General features: G+C 55.5%; 2 protein-coding genes across 3 annotated transcripts in view; one reads left to right on the top strand and one right to left on the bottom strand.

Moving 5' to 3' along the window:
- The window catches only part of VTI1B (vesicle transport through interaction with t-SNAREs 1B), an 88,825-nt gene that overhangs the window by 24,086 nt on the left and 46,367 nt on the right, over positions 1 to 18,372 (top strand). The gene's annotated exons all lie outside the window — the stretch shown is intronic.
- L3HYPDH (trans-L-3-hydroxyproline dehydratase) lies at positions 8,206 to 17,414 on the bottom strand. 2 transcript variants are annotated; one of them, XM_078870700.1, is made up of 6 exons: positions 17,279 to 17,414; positions 15,288 to 16,404; positions 14,693 to 14,862; positions 11,795 to 11,917; positions 10,971 to 11,108; positions 8,206 to 8,815 (listed from the first exon to the last, which is right to left on the bottom strand). In XM_078870700.1, exons 2-6 carry the CDS (start codon positions 15,865 to 15,867, stop codon positions 8,690 to 8,692), a joined length of 1,137 nt encoding a protein of 378 aa, XP_078726826.1. In that variant the 5' UTR covers positions 15,868 to 16,404; positions 17,279 to 17,414; the 3' UTR covers positions 8,206 to 8,689. The 2 variants fall into 2 exon arrangements, with proteins under 2 accessions (XP_078726826.1, XP_078726827.1); XM_078870701.1 differs by having other exon boundaries at positions 15,288 to 16,328.

Below are 18,372 nucleotides of genomic sequence, written 5' to 3'. Positions count from 1 at the left end.
AAACACGCGTCAGCCGTCTCTATAAGCTTTCGACACCAATGTCAACTCCTTGCCGGAGACCAGTGACGTCAGAACCGAGCATGATTCTAATTACTCACGCGAGCTTACCCAGGGAAAGTCTGACTGAGTCTCAACTCTTTCAGGGGGGTCCTGACACATTTTTCATTTTCGCAGGAGGAAGTGGGGGGGGGGTGCAATATTCCTCAGTACTGCATGTGCAATTTCAGTTGAGTAATTTGCTGGTGGTTTTTCAGCATAGGTTTGTTTTGAGCCAATAACAACTAAAGTGTAAGTGTTTATTTTTTATGTAGCTATGGGGAGGAAACTCAGAGTAAACCCATGCAGAACAAGTGGTGGCGGGATCGAACCCAGACGCTACGCAACCCTTACCGCTCAAGGCAGAGAGAGAGACAGGGGGGGGGGACAATCTAATTTGCGGTGGTGAGTGGGGGGCACCCAGACCGCTCAACCCTCCCGCCCGTCTGTGCAACTGCTGCTCGATCTGGCAGAAGGAAGGAAGCGGTGGCTGAGGGGCGGTGGCATCAATGGCATTGGCCATGATGACCTCTTTAGGTTGAGCCCGATTGCCTCAACAGCCAATCCGAGGCGGTGCCTTTGAAGGGGAAGGGGGGAGTAAGGTCAAATAATTCGCACGTCCACGGACCTGGCGTTACGTCTGCTGGGCCACTTCGGGTGGTACGAGCGGGTAGCGCGTTCGGCGATTTTTGTAGATGTTCGCGGTTCAATTCCAGCGGCGGCCCTGGTTATCACTGGCGGGTGTATTAACCGTACAACCACAACGCGCCCTCTGATTCACAGTGGACGTTAAAGATCCCGCGACGTCATTTGCGACGTTCGAATATGAAAAGCTGCCCGAAAATCACTCCGTCGGAACATCGACGGCAATCACTTCGCAAACTTTTGGCAGGGCCCACCTGAAAGAAAAAAAAAGAATCACGAGACTCGGCGAAGCTTTCTTGAGTAACGCGAGGGCAATAATAGAGTACGATTAAAATCAGCTAATGCCGTGCAGGCCCTAGGGCAGCAGAGTAACTTGATGTCGAGACGCTGACAATCTCGTTAGGAAGCACTTGCGCCGTAAATTGCCCTCTCGTGATGTTGCGGCCAGAATTTGGCTGCCACGGGATTTTGGCATGGAACTCGTGAAAAGAATCAGCTGTGCGAGGAGACGCTGGTCGAGACCGAGCGGCGACAACCAGACGGGCGCTCGGGATGAGACAGGAAGACGCGTGGCAAGGGGGTATTGTGAGCTGCGTGTTGTGTTGTGTTCAGCGGCAGCGGGGAGCGCGCCGCGCCACGAACCCGGCGACCCGAGACCGATTCGCGCTCACCGCCAGTATCAATAACGAATATCTGATCCGGTCCTCGGCCTCCTTTAAGTCGACTCAGACTTAAGTGAGCATCGGGCGTGGTGTTGACTACACCTCCACCCTCCTCGTTGCGTTTCACTGGTCGTCATAGGTGTTCCCTAACACAACTTGCCCCGACAGTATGTGAAGGCTATACGGGGGATATTTATCTTTGTAGCGTGTGAATTGTTTTTTTTCCCTCCCTATTTCTCCAGAAGCATGATGGAGCTGACGTTGAGGTTTTCTACAGAAGAGTCTCGTATTAGACCCGTCAGCGCCTTTTGTTCCTCCTGTGGGATTCAAACACATTTGGTGCGTGTGTGTGTGTGTGTGGGCGACCGGGCGCCGAAGCCATTTAGCGAGAAGCCACGGGTCTCGACCGACATGAATAGTGCATGCGCAAGTGGCAGTGGCCCAGCGACGCGTGTGGGTGTCACGCGGCGTGCTCGCTCGCTCGCTCTCCCGAGTCGCGCACGCGCACCCAACCGGTCCGATAGCGCGTCCCTCAACCCTGCGCTGAAGCACCAGCTGCGACACGTGCCCACGACGCGTGCCTGCACACCGCGTGGGCCCTGCGACACTGCACAATCCTGACGGTCACGGGTTAGATTCTCGGCCAGGTCGATTATATCAGCGGCACGGAGCAGCTCGATCTGTCTTTTGAGCCTCCCCTAGGTCGAGTCTGCCGAAGCAGCACCTGCTGTTGTGTGTGAACCTGAGCGTTGGGGAGTCAAAGAACGGACAATGACCACCAGGGCCACCGAGACGCGGGAACAGAAAGGGGGGAATCATTCGAGGCCTCACACAAAAAGAGGGCCTCAGAACGAGCCTCGTTTTGTCACTGACGGATACGGGATGGGGGGGGGGGCTAGTGGAAGGCACTGATGACAAAATCTAGTTTATGACCAAAACACCCGCAATGTGCAGGGCCTCTTCAGGTCTCAGAAACCCAGCCGGGTATCGCCTGGTTAATGCGTGGATGTGCCGCCACAATGCGTACAGGAAGTTGGTGCATGGTGCCGCGTGGGCTACGTTAATAAGGCACTTTACATCGAGTCTGTTTCTTGTGAAATATTACACGAACGCATAATTGAATAAAACACGCTATAATACGTTCTATTAACGCGTTCTATATAATTTGATCTATGCTCGTACCTATTGTGGGCTTAAGCGTTATTAATTGTGCCTGAGCGCGGCTTTGGAGGCGAGCTAAATTAAGGGGAGCCCAGGGCGACGAGGCCGGAGGGGCGGTGGTGGACGTGGGGGGCCGCCGCGAACCACGTGGCTCGTCGTCACTCGGAATATAAAAGGTGGCGCGGGGAATCACGATCATCATCATCATCGTCAAAATCGCCAATCCACCAATCACGATCATCCGACGATGGTCAATACGTTCAGTGGCGTGCAGTTGAAGGGATGAGCACCCAGGGCTTGCCAGGTGTCGTAGGCGCGGGACTGCGAGGTGCGGCCAGGAGCTGGCGATGCCGAGTGTCCGCACCTCCGTCCCCGACACTTCACGGTTGAATGCGCGGTGCCGGATTTTTTATTTCCGGGTCTCTGGTTTCATCCCACGCGAAGCCAACCTCGCACAGATTAAGTGAATCGCGCCGCCGCAGCAGGAACCCTGCCGAGCGGCCGAGGCTCTCCTGGCCAATGGGGAATCGTTATTGCTGACCTCACTTTGTTCTCCAGACGACACCGATTAGTTTTAATTGTTCGTGTGTGGTTTCCCCTTTCGCCCACCAATTGCTATTCGTGAGAGGTTGACGACAACGCCGCGCACGGCGCTCGCGTTTACCGCGGGACTCTCACGACGACCTGCGGGAGTCGTCGCGCACGCATCATCATCATCATCACCACCAACACGACCACCAATCGGCTCAGAGGCACTCTGAACACTGCCGCCGGTGATAGCGAGGTGGAGCTGTCAATAACCTCGCGAGGCGAAGCACAGCCCATGATCGTCTTGCCGGGTCCCACGAGAGCAAGGCCGTAGCCATGGAGCCAACATTGGGGGAGACCAAATCTTCCAGGGGGTCTGGGGGTCCCCACGCCCCCAGAAAAAAAAATCTAAAAAAAAAATCCTGCCATTTCCTGCGTAAAATATAAAAAAAATTCACTGACACATGGGATTGACTTTTTATTTATTTTTAACAATAATGTCTAATAGTGTATAGTATTACATTGCTCTGTTTATTTCTTTTGTACCTCTTGTTTCATTATATGTAATGGCAGAGATTAGGGATTTAATAAAGTACAACCATAACCACAATCATATAAACATAAATCTATTTTATAGCAATATATTGGGGGGGGGGCATTTTGAGCATATTTGAATATTGGGGAGGATGTGTCCCCCCCAATATATATTATAATTACGGCCTTGCACAAGAGCGACTTGAAATCATTCCAATGACGACACTTCACCGGATCTTGCAGTTCAGCGCGGTAATGAAATAATGTTTGGTGAAATGCGCTTGTTAACACACTCTATGTTGTAATTCAAACGAGGACGAGGATTCGTGTTTAATGAAGTGCTCTACATGGAGCTGCATCTCAAATCGCTTTACAAAACACGAGCCAGGAAATTGCAACCCACACCACCCCCACCTGATGCCAGCACCCATCCCCATCAAGCCTCACCATGTCCATAGATTAACCGCTGTCTCAATCATAACAACCACCAATACACCACACCCCATCCAAACACCACCAACCTACCACATCCAATTACCACCAACCATGCACACCAATAAATCACCTCCACCCACACCATCTCACCTCCACCCAAACCACCTCACCTCCACACACCACCTCACCTCCACCCACACCACCTCACCTCCACCCACACCACCTCACCTCCACCCACACCACCTCACCTCCACCCAAACCACCTCACCTCCACCCACACCATCTCACCTCCACCCATACCACCTCACCTCCACCCACACCACCTCCACACACACCACCTCACCTCTACCCACACCACCTCACCTCCACCCACACCACCTCACCTCCACCCACACCACCTCACCTCCACCCACACCACCTCCACACACACCATCCCACCTCCGCCCACAACCATCTCACCTCCACCCACACCACCTCACCTCCACCCACACCACCTCACCTCCACCCACACCACCTCACCTCCACCCACACCACCTCACCTCCAACCACACCACCTCACCTCCACCCACACCACCTCACTTCCACACACACCACCTCACCTCCACCCACACCACCTCACCTCCACCCACACCACCTCCACCCACACCACCTCACCTCCACACCACACCACCTAACCTCCACCCACACCACCTCACCTCCACCCACACCACCTCACCTCCACACACACCACCTCACCTCTACCCACACCACCTCACCTCCACCCACAACACCTCACCTCCACCCACGCCACCTCACCTCCACCCACACCACCTGACTTCCACCCACACCACCTCACCTCCACCCACACCACCTGACCTCCACCCACAACCATCTCACCTCCACCCACACCACCTCACCTCCACCCACACCCACAACCACCTCACCTCCACACACACCACCTCACCTCCACCCACAACCATCTCACCTCCACCCACACCACCTCACCTCCACCCACACCACCTCACCTCCACCCACAACCACCTCACCTCCACACACACCACCTCACCTCCACCCACAACCACCTCACCTCCACACACACCACCTCACCTCCACCCACAACCATCTCACCTCCACCCACACCACCTCACCTCCACCCACAACCACCTCACCTCCACCCACACCACCTGACCTCCACCCACAACCATCTCACCTCCACCCACAACACCTCACCTCCACCCACGCCACCTCACCTCCACCCACACCACCTGACTTCCACCCACACCACCTCACCTCCACCCACACCACCTGACCTCCACCCACAACCATCTCACCTCCACCCACACCACCTCACCTCCACCCACACCACCTCACCTCCACCCACAACCACCTCACCTCCACACACACCACCTCACCTCCACCCACAACCATCTCACCTCCACCCACACCACCTCACCTCCACCCACACCACCTCACCTCCACCCACAACCACCTCACCTCCACACACACCACCTCACCTCCACCCACAACCACCTCACCTCCACACACACCACCTCACCTCCACCCACAACCATCTCACCTCCACCCACACCACCTCACCTCCACCCACAACCACCTCACCTCCACCCACACCACCTGACCTCCACCCACAACCATCTCACCTCCACCCACACCACCTCACCTCCACACACACCACCTCACCTCCACACACACCACCTCACCTCCACCCACACCACCTCACCTCCACCCACAACCACCTCACCTCCACACACACCACCTCACCTCCATCCACTCCACATCACCTCCACCCACACCACCTCCACCCACACCACCTAACCTCCACCCACACCACCTCACCTCAACCCACACCACCTCTACCCACACCACCTCACCTCCACCCACCCACACCACCTCACTTCCACCCACACCACCTCACCTCCACCCACTCCACCTGACCTCCACCCACCTCACCTCCACCCACACCACCTCACCTCAACCCACACCACCTCTACCCACACCACCTCACCTCCACCCACCCACACCACCTCACCTCCACCCACCCCACCTCACCTTCACCCACCCCACCTCACACCCACTCCACCTCACACCCACTCCACCTCACACCCTACCCAATCACCGTCATCCACCCACGGCGCTGCTGAGTTGCTGGAGCAGCCAAGGCACATGAGAGGCGCGGTGTCAAGAGGCAAGACCCAACCTTTTGGATAAAGCTGCTTAAACAAACACTAATATGTCTATATTCGCTTCATGAAAGGGTCGCCTTAATTAAAGATTGAAATGTAAATTTTCATTTTATTACCTAACCTCATGAGTCATTTGCATTCTTTTGCAACCAAGGTGCCTATTTACAATGCAAATTAGCGGAAGGATCAGCGTTGAGACAACGTTACTTCAATAAGGGCAAGCTGCGTGTTGGCAGTTCAAAGTGTCCAGCGACCCAAGCTCAACTCCTGGATACGGCTAAACATCAGTAGCGAGTTGTATTTGGACCCTCCCCTTCGCCAAACCGCACTGACCAGCGTGGTGAAGTATGGTCTAACACACCCCATGTACAACGCGGTGTGGGATTGCCTTGGTCCAGCAGTGGATTGTAAACCACGACATGCTTACCGTCGTCGCTGCTCATGGGGACGATTTGGCCGTCCAGCCACGCGGTGACCCGGCGATGACCTGCAGGGGTTAAGAGATCCCTGGCACAGCACTTGTGATGAGGATCAAACCATCCAATCACGCTGGGCACTTTTCTCTCCCGAGTGGTTGCAGCGAGGCTCCCACTGCACCCACTGCAGGTGGTGCAGGTTTAATGGCGTTGCACCACGACCCCCCCTGGAGTTCGATCCCTGGCACTGGCCAACATCGGCGACGAATATCTGCACCGGTCCAGGGCCTCCCTTAGGTCGAACCAGAATAACATGAGTGCCTGGTGCGTTGCGTAAGCATCAGCACCGGGGAAACAAAGACGGCCGGGCGTGGCGCTTGCCACCCACCCCCTCGTGTTGCCGTGCCGGCCTTGACGGGCGCTCGCTGACAGCACTTGCCCCAACGGTTTGTTGGGGCTATACGGAGGGGGGGGGAGCTTTGTCTGTGTGCGCGTGCACAGCAATACGTGGGCCGCTGCTGCTGCTGCATGCCACCTGCTGGTATCGCCTTGTTAACGTTGCCACTTGGATCTCGCCGAACGGCGGTGGCCGCAGTAACCATAAAAGCTCAATTTGCCCTCCCCGGCGTGACCGTGGCGGCGTGCGTGTGGTTTCTCCGGCAGCAGGAAGGCCATTCGTTATTTTTTTTGTTAAATTTTAACGATCTTAAGCTGCTCCGTTTGTATTAGTGCAGAAGCACCACGTAACAGCAGCAAACAATCAACACGTTCGTCGTCAATAACACGTACGGAACTACCTTAAAAGGGCAAATATATTTACGAAGAGTTGACGCTTCGGGAAATGTACCTTGATGTATATGCTATGAAGGACCGTTGTCTGCAACGACATCTGTCACTGATTGTTCCTCTTTGCTTTTATTGTTCGCTCTGCAAAACAATTGAGTGCAGTTTGTGGCCAGTGAAGCTGAAGATGACCGTTCAAAATTAGGCCACTTCAAGGCAGCTTGCTGTGTAACCCCAGCCTGGCCACAGTCGCTCGTGAAGTAACGACCGCGCGGCTCCGCTTCTGCTTTTGCCGGTCTGCCCCAAATACATTTATTTACGCAGTGCGAGCCGTTACGCGAGCGTGAGAATTTACTCCGCGCAGACGCACAAAGGGCCGTTCCCCGGCTCTGTTTGTACTCGGCTGAGCAATAAAGCACGCTCGCGTTGTGTTGTTTTGATCGTTCCCCATGCAACGCGCGGAGAGCCGCCGAACGTGCCGCTCAGCGCGCGCCGTGAGACCTCGATTTTCCACCGCTGGCCACGTCGGGCAACGGATTTTTTCGAACGTGACGACGGAGCGACCCAGCGGTGAACCTACGTGGGTGAGCGTGCGCGGCCACCACCCGTGTCCTGCCCGCGCGTCAAAGCAGCGACGGCACCCTCCGCCAGCGACTGTGAGAGACGTGCCCACCTTAGGGCTCCACCTTAGGGCTCCACCTTAGGGCTCCACCTTAGGGCTCCACCTCAGGGCAACACCTTAGGGCTCCACCTTAGGGCTCCACCTTAGGGCTCCACCTTAGGGCTCCACCTCAGGGCTCCACCTTAGGGCTCCACCTTAGGGCTCCACCTTAGGGCTCCACCTTACCGCCAAAGTACGGTTCACATCGGCAGGCGACTTATTCCAAAACGTAAACTGCCGTTATATTTTGAATCGGTTTGTAATATTTTTTTACGCATTCATTCATTTGCAGTTTTATTCAGGAACAAGAGCGATTGTACATCCTCAACACGTGCATTTTTTCGGAAATCGGGCTTCATCTGCAATCGCCATCCGTGCTAATTCAAAATCTGAGCGTGCATCCGTCAGAACTTAAACCCAACGTCGCGAGAGCCAGCATTCGCTGCAATTATTTATCAGCAAGCCAGGGCTGGCAGCCCCGCCAGCGCCGCCCCCGTGGAGTTTCTCCGGAACGCCCCGGCGATCGCGCGGCGGCGCCTCTGGTGGCCGTGGGCGGACGGCAGCGACTCCAATCGGCGGGAGCGTCCCCGCCGCACTCGATCGTAGCGGAGGGCCCGGCGGTCGCGTGCCCTCCTTGCGGGGGGCAGCTCATCTCAGGAGGAATCCCGCTCCGAGCCGGTCGCCCTCCTCCAGGGAGAAGCGCGCCGTGCCTACGTAGTGCGCCTCTCCGCCGACCTCCACGATCACGGCTGGGAACCGGCCACAGCGCAGCTCCTGCGGCACACGGTGCGGCGGGCGCGAGTCGTTACGGACGAGGACCCGCCGATGACCCCCCCCCCCCCCCCCGGTGCCTTAAATCATTATTCACCGTTCGATTTACGCTCGCCGACGAGCGGCCAAACGGGGACGGCTGAGGGCCCCCGGAGGGCCCGCGTCAGGTGCGCCAGACGGATTTAAGGTGAACTGTGAGGAAGGCCATCAATCACTCAGCCAACGATATTGGGCACATGCCGCGAGGGAATTGTGGGGAACCCGCGCCGACTCATTTTGCTCCACCGTCAGGGGGGCAGCAAGAAAATAAAAAATGAACCCTGCTAATTTTAAAATCTCAACTCCTCGGTGCCTTGCGGACACAGCGGATTAATCATCTCCGATGTAACAAACCTTCGGTCCTAAGGTTAAAGGGGCGAGCCTTGCGGGGAGTTGAATGCTTGCATGGAAGGCAGGAGCATGCGAGTAATTTTTCGTGCGTGCGCGACGACTGAAACGTGCGTGATGCTGCGCCACTTGGAGCGAAGCCAGTTTGCTCGAGACTCTGCGGAACTCTGCGGGAGGAAGCTCCCGGGGCCTCTCGACCCATCGTCACGAGTGCGGCTGCTCGGCTTGATTTGAATCAGGAGAAGGAATCCCACGGTTGGTTGTGAGGCACCAACCGAGCGGAAAGCGTACACTCGAAGCCTTCGGTCAACCGGCAGATTTGACAACATGCATTACGGTCACCCTCCGGAGACGCTCCTATTATTATTATTAGTTAAAGAAGCCATGGCGCAGCGTGCAGACTGCAGCCACTCTCGGGCCACGGTGGGAGCCACCGCAAGTCAAGAAGCCCCGCGAGCACCGCTCTCCATTTGCTCCGCCAAACGCGGCAAAAGGTGTGAATGCACGTGCGACCGACAAAGAAGATCGCCCACGTAATAACTCACGGCCCCACGTAAATCCTTACGGCTGGATGAAGGGGCCTCCTCGTCTAAGATCGACGAAACGGTTCCAGTGTCACTCGCCGCTCACGTTAACCGTGGCCGGGAGTCGAACTCGGGTCCGTGAGCACGGCGGGCAAAGCACTGCAGCGCTGCGCCCCCCCCCCACCCCCCGCGCCCCCCTCAAACGTGAGCATCATATCAGCAGGTAATTTACATATCCATTGCATAATCACCGACTCTTCAATTCTCATGCGCAAACTCTGGCGTGTGTACCGGTCTGTGACTCGATGCACCGCGATGTGGCTATTATGAAACAGCGGGCGAGCCGAACCTCTTCAGTATGCCTTCGGTGCAGGGTGAACCATCCCGATAATGGCAACACAATCGTCAATAACACTGTGACCTTGAAAAGTAAACAAACAAAAATAGGGAATGTTTCAGGTAATGGCCCTTCCCCAGGGCACACAGAGCGGTGCAGTGGATACGATGTGGCACCTCATATACCAAGGCGGGACCTGATAAGAATTATATTATGAAGACAAAAAAATCGTGGCAAACAGTTTTTACATAATCCCCTTAGTGATGCATTCCTGGGCGAAATTCTCATTTGAATCGGGGATTATAATCAGCATAATGCACTCTGTGATGTATTGCTGGGCTCTATTCAATCCCCCTGATTTATAAGGACCCTATTCTCCTTCTCAACAGTAGGTGGAATAATTGTTAAAGCGATGGCCTCATAACTTTCATGGAGAATGTCAAACTATTGTTTAAGTGCACTGGGACTAGTGGGAGATATGCACAGGCATTGAAGTTTATCAAATGTTTTATCCGTGATTTTTCACGATTCGGATTTCGCTGCTGATTTCCGGATGAATGAGTGAAAAAAAAAATCAAGCCTGAGTACATGAAATTCCCGATTATCCAAAAAAATATGTCTGGCGCTGTGTTCTTGCCAGACACTGGGAGCACGTTCATAATGGGCAGAAGAAAAAAGAACATGAGTGACATTAGCACGTGACACGAGTATGCAACGTGCAACGACCAGGACATCCGAAATGAAAACTCCAGAAAAAGATTATCCGTACGAATCCGAAATCCCAAACGTTTCAATCCAAAACTTCTCCCGACCATTTTCTCGGGAGGCGTCTATACACGGCAGATGAGCCCGTGCGGTGAGACACGCCGACGGCGGAGGGCCCCCGTGTCTCGCCCGGAGCGCCGCTCACCGCGATGGCCTTGCCGCTGAACACGGAGCCCGTGGTACCGCTCTCAAAGCGCCGTGTCTGGCCAAGGCTCAGGAGGCCCCTGCGGTGCTGCAAGGCGACGCGGGCCGTCACCCCCGACCCCGTGGGGCTCCGGTCCACCTGGGGCACAATTCGCAGTGGTCAGCGCGACAGTGGCCGGGTGGCCCCTGAGACGGAACGTCTGGGTTCGAATGCTGGTAGCGGTCGCCTGTAATTGGACGGGTGGCTCAACAGGGGAGTGAGTAGAAGGAGTGAGCAAGGTTGGGAGCTCAAATCCGGCTTGGGCGTTAACTCGGCCCATCATCCATCCAGGGTCGACAAATACTGAAGAATTAAAAACGTCAGTTTCACATCGGACAAATAATATTTGCTCTGTGTGGATAAATATGCTCAATTGAAGCGATCATCTTCCGAGGCTGTTCTCTCACACAGGGTGATGCCCTGCCAGCTGCAGTGCTCTGAATCGAAGTCTGTTTATCTAATCGCATGGTCATGATAGCACAATTGATATACCATTTGTAAATTATATGAAAAGAAAAACGAAGTACAGCCGTTTGTCGGTCTATCACTGGATAAAGGCCTCCTCACGATGCATTCGGTCATGGAGCTTTTTTGACCATACTTCACCACGCTGGTCACTGCCGGTTGGCAAATGGTAGGACAGATCACGACTGGTTTAGATAGCACCCACCGCAGATGTAAGCCGTGGTCGGGAATCAAACTCGGGTTTGCAGGATCGTAGTGCGGGTTGCACTCACCGCCGCGCCACCGCCCGGCGAATACAAAACGAAAGGTGCCGGCGCTACCTGGGCGTCTGCGAAGACGCAAACGTTGGCCGTGGGCTCCTCCGAGAATCCATCACTCCCGTCGGTGAGGATGGTTCCATAGAGGAACGCCAGCTCTTCGCCGTCCGGGTGGAAGAGCCGCACCTGCCAGGGCAGCGTAGTACGTGAACACGAGCCGCGCCAACTACAGCAACACGGACCAGACCAACACGATCCACGCCAACACGAACTGCACCAATACAAACCGCACCAACACAAACCGCACCAACATGAACCTCGCCAACACCAACCGCGCCAACGCAAGCCGCTCCAACGGCAACCGTGCCAACGCTGGCCGGGCGAACGCTGGCCGCACACGCCGCTACCGAATCCCTTGACCGGCATTGCCATGAATCCAACACGGTGCCACCGCTCATAACGTGCCGCTTGTGTGTACGTGCGCAGCTATGACCCGCTTTTTAATCCGCTGCTGGATGAGGGCCTCCCCATGGATTAGGTCCTCCCCATGCCAAGCTTGCGGTGAGGTTATCTGACAGTACTTCACCATGTCGGGTTAGAGTATGAGTATGAGCGTAGATTGTTGGAGCACGGCACAGTACGACAAACGATGTTGCTACGCTGCCCTCTGCTGCCTTCAACGCAGCCCCCGCAGCCATCCACGGCGCCGGTCAGGCGCGGCGATCGCCCATCCACGCGCCATCCAGGATCAACCCTGCTTCACTGGCGAGATGCGATGGAGATCGCACGCATTCCGCGAGATTTCATCATAAATGTGCGTGTGTGTGTGTGGACACACGTGTGTTGAGGGCAGCACGTTCCCGTGATTTATCGCCGAATCGGAATGAAAAGCGCAATTTCTGGCATCTGTCCTCGCTCTCGCACAATATCTGTCGAGCCGTTCCAGCAAAGGCAACAACACAAAAAAAATACTGACATTTTGGGCTACAATTCAGGGTGAAAACACCCCGCGTATGAATCCCTTTCAGATACAAAAGTGTAAAGGTGAATATCGCTCCGCTACCGAAATCTGTCATCCCTCTATTCCTGTCCCTACCCAAAGAATGTCCCGGGCTCTTTGACCAATCCAATGACATTTCCTGCTATAGACCAGCAACACGTTGCATTGCTTCGGATAGTGGGTGGGGGGAGGGGGCACTTCACCGAAAAGGTCAAAGGACGTCGCGACGTTCCCAGGAATGGGAACGTCGCGACGTCAAGGTCAAAGGACACGGGTTGCTGGAGGTTTATGTATTCTGTATATTATTAGAGACATCACCGTGAAAGAAACCGTCGTGCCTGTGAAGCTTGCGCGTTGCAGCAGCATTGTGCTAGCGAGAAAAGAATGCCGATAAAACCACAAGGCAAATGTTACTCATCGTCGTCATCATTATCATCGTCGCCATCGTCACCGAAATGTTAACACCAATTCAGAAGACGGGCGACGTTAAAAAAAACCCACCACGTTCGGCAATAACGCTGCGGCTTTGACTGGAAAAATATAGACCAGGTGACGTTGCGGGCAAAGGCCCTTCCTCGTAGCGCACGTGTGTTCTTTGTTAATCATGCCGGTGCACAACCGCGAACAACAGCAGCAGCAGCGTCACCAAATAATCCACGGCACGCGATGTAAGATAATAGCATGCAGGTTGGGTAACATTGACAAGGGAGAACAGAATGCAAATGACGGCGGTTAAAATATTACTTGAAATGGGGGGGGGGGGGGGCGGTGGGGGCCGAGACACCGCGGCGGCGTTAACGCTGCGCCGGTGCTGGGTCGACCGCCGCCGCCCACGACGACAGCGCCGCGCCACGGAGAGACCCCCGGGCGTGAGGGCAGGACAAGAGCCTCGCGTGAGCCAGCAGCGGCGTAGTGGCGGTGGCAGCGGTGGAGATGAATATTTGCTCTCGCGAGACAAGGGAGGAAATTCCGAAGCCTCGGATTGCAGGGGTTTACCTGATGGACTTCATCCGTCTGCAATCGTTTTCGGTAAATGCCTTAGCGCGGACAAATGCGTGTGTGGCCTTGGTAGTGTCGCGGTGAGTGCGCGGCGCTACAAACCCGGCGACCCGAGTTCGATTCTCAGTCACGGCCAACATCAGTGACGATTATCTGAACCGGTGCAGGGCATTCCCTAGTTCGACTCAGCCTTAAATAAGTACCTGGTGCGATGTGTAGACATCGGCACTAGGGAGACAAAGGCGGTCGGGCGTGGTGCTGGACATACAACCACGCCCTCGTGTGCCTTGCCGGCCTTCATCGGTGCTCGCTAACAACACTTGCCCAGGAGCCTGTTAGAGGCTATACGGGGGATCTTTGTAGCCTTTCACTGCCATGTGAGAGGAGGTGAAGCATGGATGAGAAGCTTTTGGCAGCAGGGAGCCTCCGTGTGTGGAGTTTGTCTCTACGCCCCCTGTTCTGCGTGAGTTTCCTCTGGGTTCTCCGATTTCTTCCCATAGCAAAAGTTAAAAAAATGTGTCACTGGTATTGGCCAAATATCCCAATGCTGACAAATGCCCTGCAGATTAGTCTGTTGTGATTATGCAGAGCAGCAACATCGCTGCCTACTGCAATAAACTTGGCAGGACCCTCCTGTGTCTCGAGACTCAGTGAGCCTTTTCTGGATAAACAAGCAGAAAAATAATACTCAAAGTAATAAAAGCGAAAGACTTTGGTGCGTGGGAATCCCTCGCGATGAAAGCATAATAATCAGCAGACGATTGGCTTGGGATTAAACCTCAACTAGGGGTGTGCACCAGGGCCCTCTGGTCCAGCCTCTCCTTCTGGACCTCATGCGGGTCCAGCCAAGGTTGTGGGAGGCTCAGGTGAGAGGGCAAAACGAGCGTACGGCACCGATCGCGCAAGCGAGGAGCCTTACAAACCCATCCCCGCGTGTGTCTCCCCCGTCTCCCCTTGCTTGCCTGCTTCTTCACCGCCTCCGTCACTGCGGTGGCCCCTTCGACCAGCGCCTTGGTGGAGGACGATCGGACGTCCAGGCCCAGCGACGAGGCGCTCAGGAAGGCGTAGAACGTGCCGCCGTAGGCCACGTCCACGGCCAGCTGCCCGTAGCCCGGCACCGCGACCAGCTCGTCTGTACGGCAGCAGCGGCGGCAGCAGCAGCGGCGGCGGCGGTGAGATCGGTGTGCCCCAGGGGGCACGGGAAGTTGGCCAAGCGCGGCGAGGAGGATGAGGATGAGGAGGCGCCGCAGGCAAGAGCTGCTGCACCGCTAACGGATTGACTGATGAGACGAGGCTGGCACCGGGATGCAGGTCGATACGGCGCTCGCTATGGCGCGCACGACTAATATGAAATGTAATTTAAAATAAAATTGAAGATCCATCGCCCGCGACGCCGCCTTCGCGCCATCAGGGGTCGTCGCTCGCTTTGCGCTCCGAGCGTCGGGCCGCCGGGCCGAGCGCCGCGTGCGCACGGCCAATTTGCGGCGCCGCCGGGGCCGCCCCCCAACCGCCCGCTACCCCCTCCCCCCCCCCGCATCGCCAGGAACCGGCGCTCACCCAGGCAGAAGGCGAAGGCGGGCACGCTGTGGAAGCGGACGTGGGGGTCGCTGGCTCCGTCGGCGCCGCGCCGCACGAAGGCGGTGACGAGCCCGCACGGCACCTCGATGCGCACCTCCGTCTCCGGCTCGGCGCCGTCCACCGAGGGGGCGGAGGGCGCCGGGGGCGGTGCGAGGCCGAAGTCGACGGCGAAGCGGCCGAGGGCCAGCACGGCGTGGCCGCACATCGTGCTGCAGCCCTCGTTGTGCACGAAGGCGGCCGCCAGGTGGGCCCCGGGCTCGGCCGGCTCGGCCAGCACGGCGCCGTACATGTCCCGGTGACCGCGCGGCTCGTTCATCAGCAGGCGGCGCGCCGCGTCGTGCCGCGCGCCGGCCAGCAGGGCCCTCCGCGTGGCGGCCGCGCCGGGCCCCAGCGCCGCCTCGTCGGGCCAGCCGGCCAGCACGACCCGCAGCGGCTCGCCACCCGTGTGCATGTCCAGCACGGACACGGGTGGCGTCGCGCCGCAGCCCGGGAGAGGCCGCGTGGTGTCGGCCGCGATGCTCGCCAGGGTGGCGCGAACGCCGGAGCCCGGGCCGCTCATGGCCACTGTTGAATGCGTGGGTGTGTGAGTGGCTGTGTGGGTGACTGAGTGGGTGGGTGTTTAGGTGAGTGACTGACTGGGTGGGTGATTAGATGGGTGGGTGTGTAAGTGGCTGTGTGGGTGAGTGGCTGTGTGGATGACTGAGTGAGTGGATGGGTGAGTGGCTGTGTGGGTGGGTGATTGGGTGGGTGGATGAGTGACTATGTGGATGAGTGACTGGGGTGGGTGAGTGAGTGGTTGTGTGGGTTCGTGGCAGTGTGGGTAACTGTGTGGATGAATGATTGTGTGGGTGAATGAATGACTGGGTGGGTGGGTGGATTAATGTGTGTGGTATACAGTGGGTGGGTGATGGCAAGGTGGATGGTGGTGTGAGCGGGTGGTTCTCTGCGAGGATCGGTGGTGACTGTGAGTGGCTATGGTCCAGTGGCTAATCGTGGATGGGTGCCTGGAGGTGGATATGTCTGGATGTGTGTGGCACGAGCAGTGAAAGTGTGCAACGCAAAAATGTATCTCAACGCAAGACAAAAAGGCACGCACCTGGAGGGGGTGGGTTGAGAAATGTGATGTCACATCAAAATGCGCAACTTTAAGTAAATATAGACAACACGTTCTACTTAATTAAATATTATTTTTAATACATGTTTTCTCCTACAACATCAGTGCAGCGCTACGCACTACAATGACAATAGTTTAAAGCGATTTGAAGCATGTTTTATTTTCAAAATGGAAATATGGTTTTGGGGGGGGGGGAGCAGAGCTTTGTGACGTCACATTTGAGGGGGGTCTGACTTTTTGTGACGCCGTGTGACGAGGGGGGGATCAAAAATCGTCCAAAATCCCGTGACGTCATTTATGGACGGTCCCTTATTACCGCATTCTCCGCATCATAAGACACATTTTCCCTGTACTGTACATGTGACCAGCTTTACATCACTTTATGGAACAGCTGGGCTGCTCGGTTGTACAGTTTTCGGGAGCTTATCACAGCTCAATGCAGCGACGTCAAGCACCGGTGCCAATTCCACATTGCCAGGGCAAGAACCGTACCTCTCAAAATGTACGACCACTCGACTGTCCAACAAAGCTGTACAGTACTGAGTGTATCGACCGCGGCGCGATGATGGGCCTGGTAAAGCCACAAAGCAGCCCCCGCTCACGCGAGGTGGCCGTGATAATCGCCGCTCGCGATATTCGAGTTGACGATTATCGCGATATCGGTTTCCCTTAACCTCCTAATTGTTGCATCACGGGACCCGGACAGAGGGCGACGGTTGGGGGATGGGGATGGGGAGGGGGTCCTTCATCCAGCAGTGGTTATGACCACGGCTGCCGATGCTGCTGAACAAATGCTTAAACCGTTGCATTGACAAGACGCCCCCAGAGGGTTGCACTGCATGCGGGATTTACAAACCGCGTAGCTGAGCGCGATGCGAGGGATGTCCCCGTCTCTGTGGGCTCAGCTTCGACTCCCTCCCCCCCGTCTTTGTCTCTTTCTCCAACTCGCTGCGTCGACAGCACCACCCACGAGTGGCCACGTCGCGGCAAGAACTTCCTGTCACTGCAACTCCCTTTCCTCTCTCCTCCTCCTCCCTTTCCTCTCTCTCCTCCTCCCTTTCCTCTCTCCCCCTCCCGTTCCTCCCCCCTCTCTCTAGACCCCTGGGCAAAGGGATCCCTTGTGGGTGGAGGGGCGAGAGAGAGGGGGAGGAACACATAAAGCAAAGCACTGAAAAAAAACCGAATTGATGAACGAAGCAAAGTGCCGACTACACCGAGCATCTTCTTGTTTCCTGTGATCGTAAAAGAGAAAGAGGGGTGATGACACGGGTGGTAGTGGCTGGGGTGAGTGCCGGATGAAGATAGTGCAACGCCTGTAGCATGATGTTATAAAGGGGCCCTAAATAAAAATACATTAAAACACACATTTTTTACTTGCATAGTAAAGTAAATGTATGTTTTTTCATTTCCTATACAGCCAGATAATGCGGATTATTCCGGATTATTCTAGTAGCAAAAGTAGCTACATATATGCAGACCAGTCAGTCTGCATCAGCAGTAGGCCATGTTTTCCCACCTGATGACGGACGCTTGTGTTGCGCCCGAGACGTCGTGATTTAATTTAGTTGTTTTCATTTATTTTATTTTTTACCTACGTGACTTAACCGAAAAAACCAGAGTATGAATCCTTGCAGTCACGAAAGCTTCAAATCTAGAATTAGCTACAGATGCAACGGGCCCTGCACTTCCAAGGGCCCTGCGCTAAATGCTTTCAAGCTATCAAATCCGGTTCAGTGATTCTGCACTTGCTCTATTACTATAGTACTATACCGCCTTCAACTTTTACGAACGACTGGGTGTTTAAGGTTAGCGATGTGTCGTATTATCTGGCTGTATAGCAAATAAAAAAAATACAATTACTTTACTATGCAAGTAAAAAAAATTTGTGTTTTCATTTTTTTTTTAGGGCGCCTTTATAACATATGCTACAGGCGCCCGCATCAGCTTAAT

This window comes from Lampetra fluviatilis, chromosome 30, assembly GCF_964198595.1.
Source record: "Lampetra fluviatilis chromosome 30, kcLamFluv1.1, whole genome shotgun sequence".
Classification (NCBI taxonomy): domain Eukaryota; kingdom Metazoa; phylum Chordata; class Hyperoartia; order Petromyzontiformes; family Petromyzontidae; genus Lampetra; species Lampetra fluviatilis.
Note: the sequence above shows the minus strand (reverse complement) of the source record. Positions and strands in the feature narration are given on the sequence as shown.

Coding starts and splice junctions, on each gene's coding strand:
- L3HYPDH (XM_078870700.1), bottom strand. CDS start 15,867: ATGAGCGGCCCGGGCTCCGGCGTTCGCGCCACCCTGGCGAGCATCGCG. Junction 14,863..15,287: donor CGCCTTCGCCTTCTGCCTGG/GTGAGCGCCGGT, acceptor GCTGCCGTACAG/ACGAGCTGGTCGCGGTGCCG. Junction 11,918..14,692: donor CGGAGGCGGTGAAGAAGCAG/GCAAGCAAGGGG, acceptor CTGCCCTGGCAG/GTGCGGCTCTTCCACCCGGA.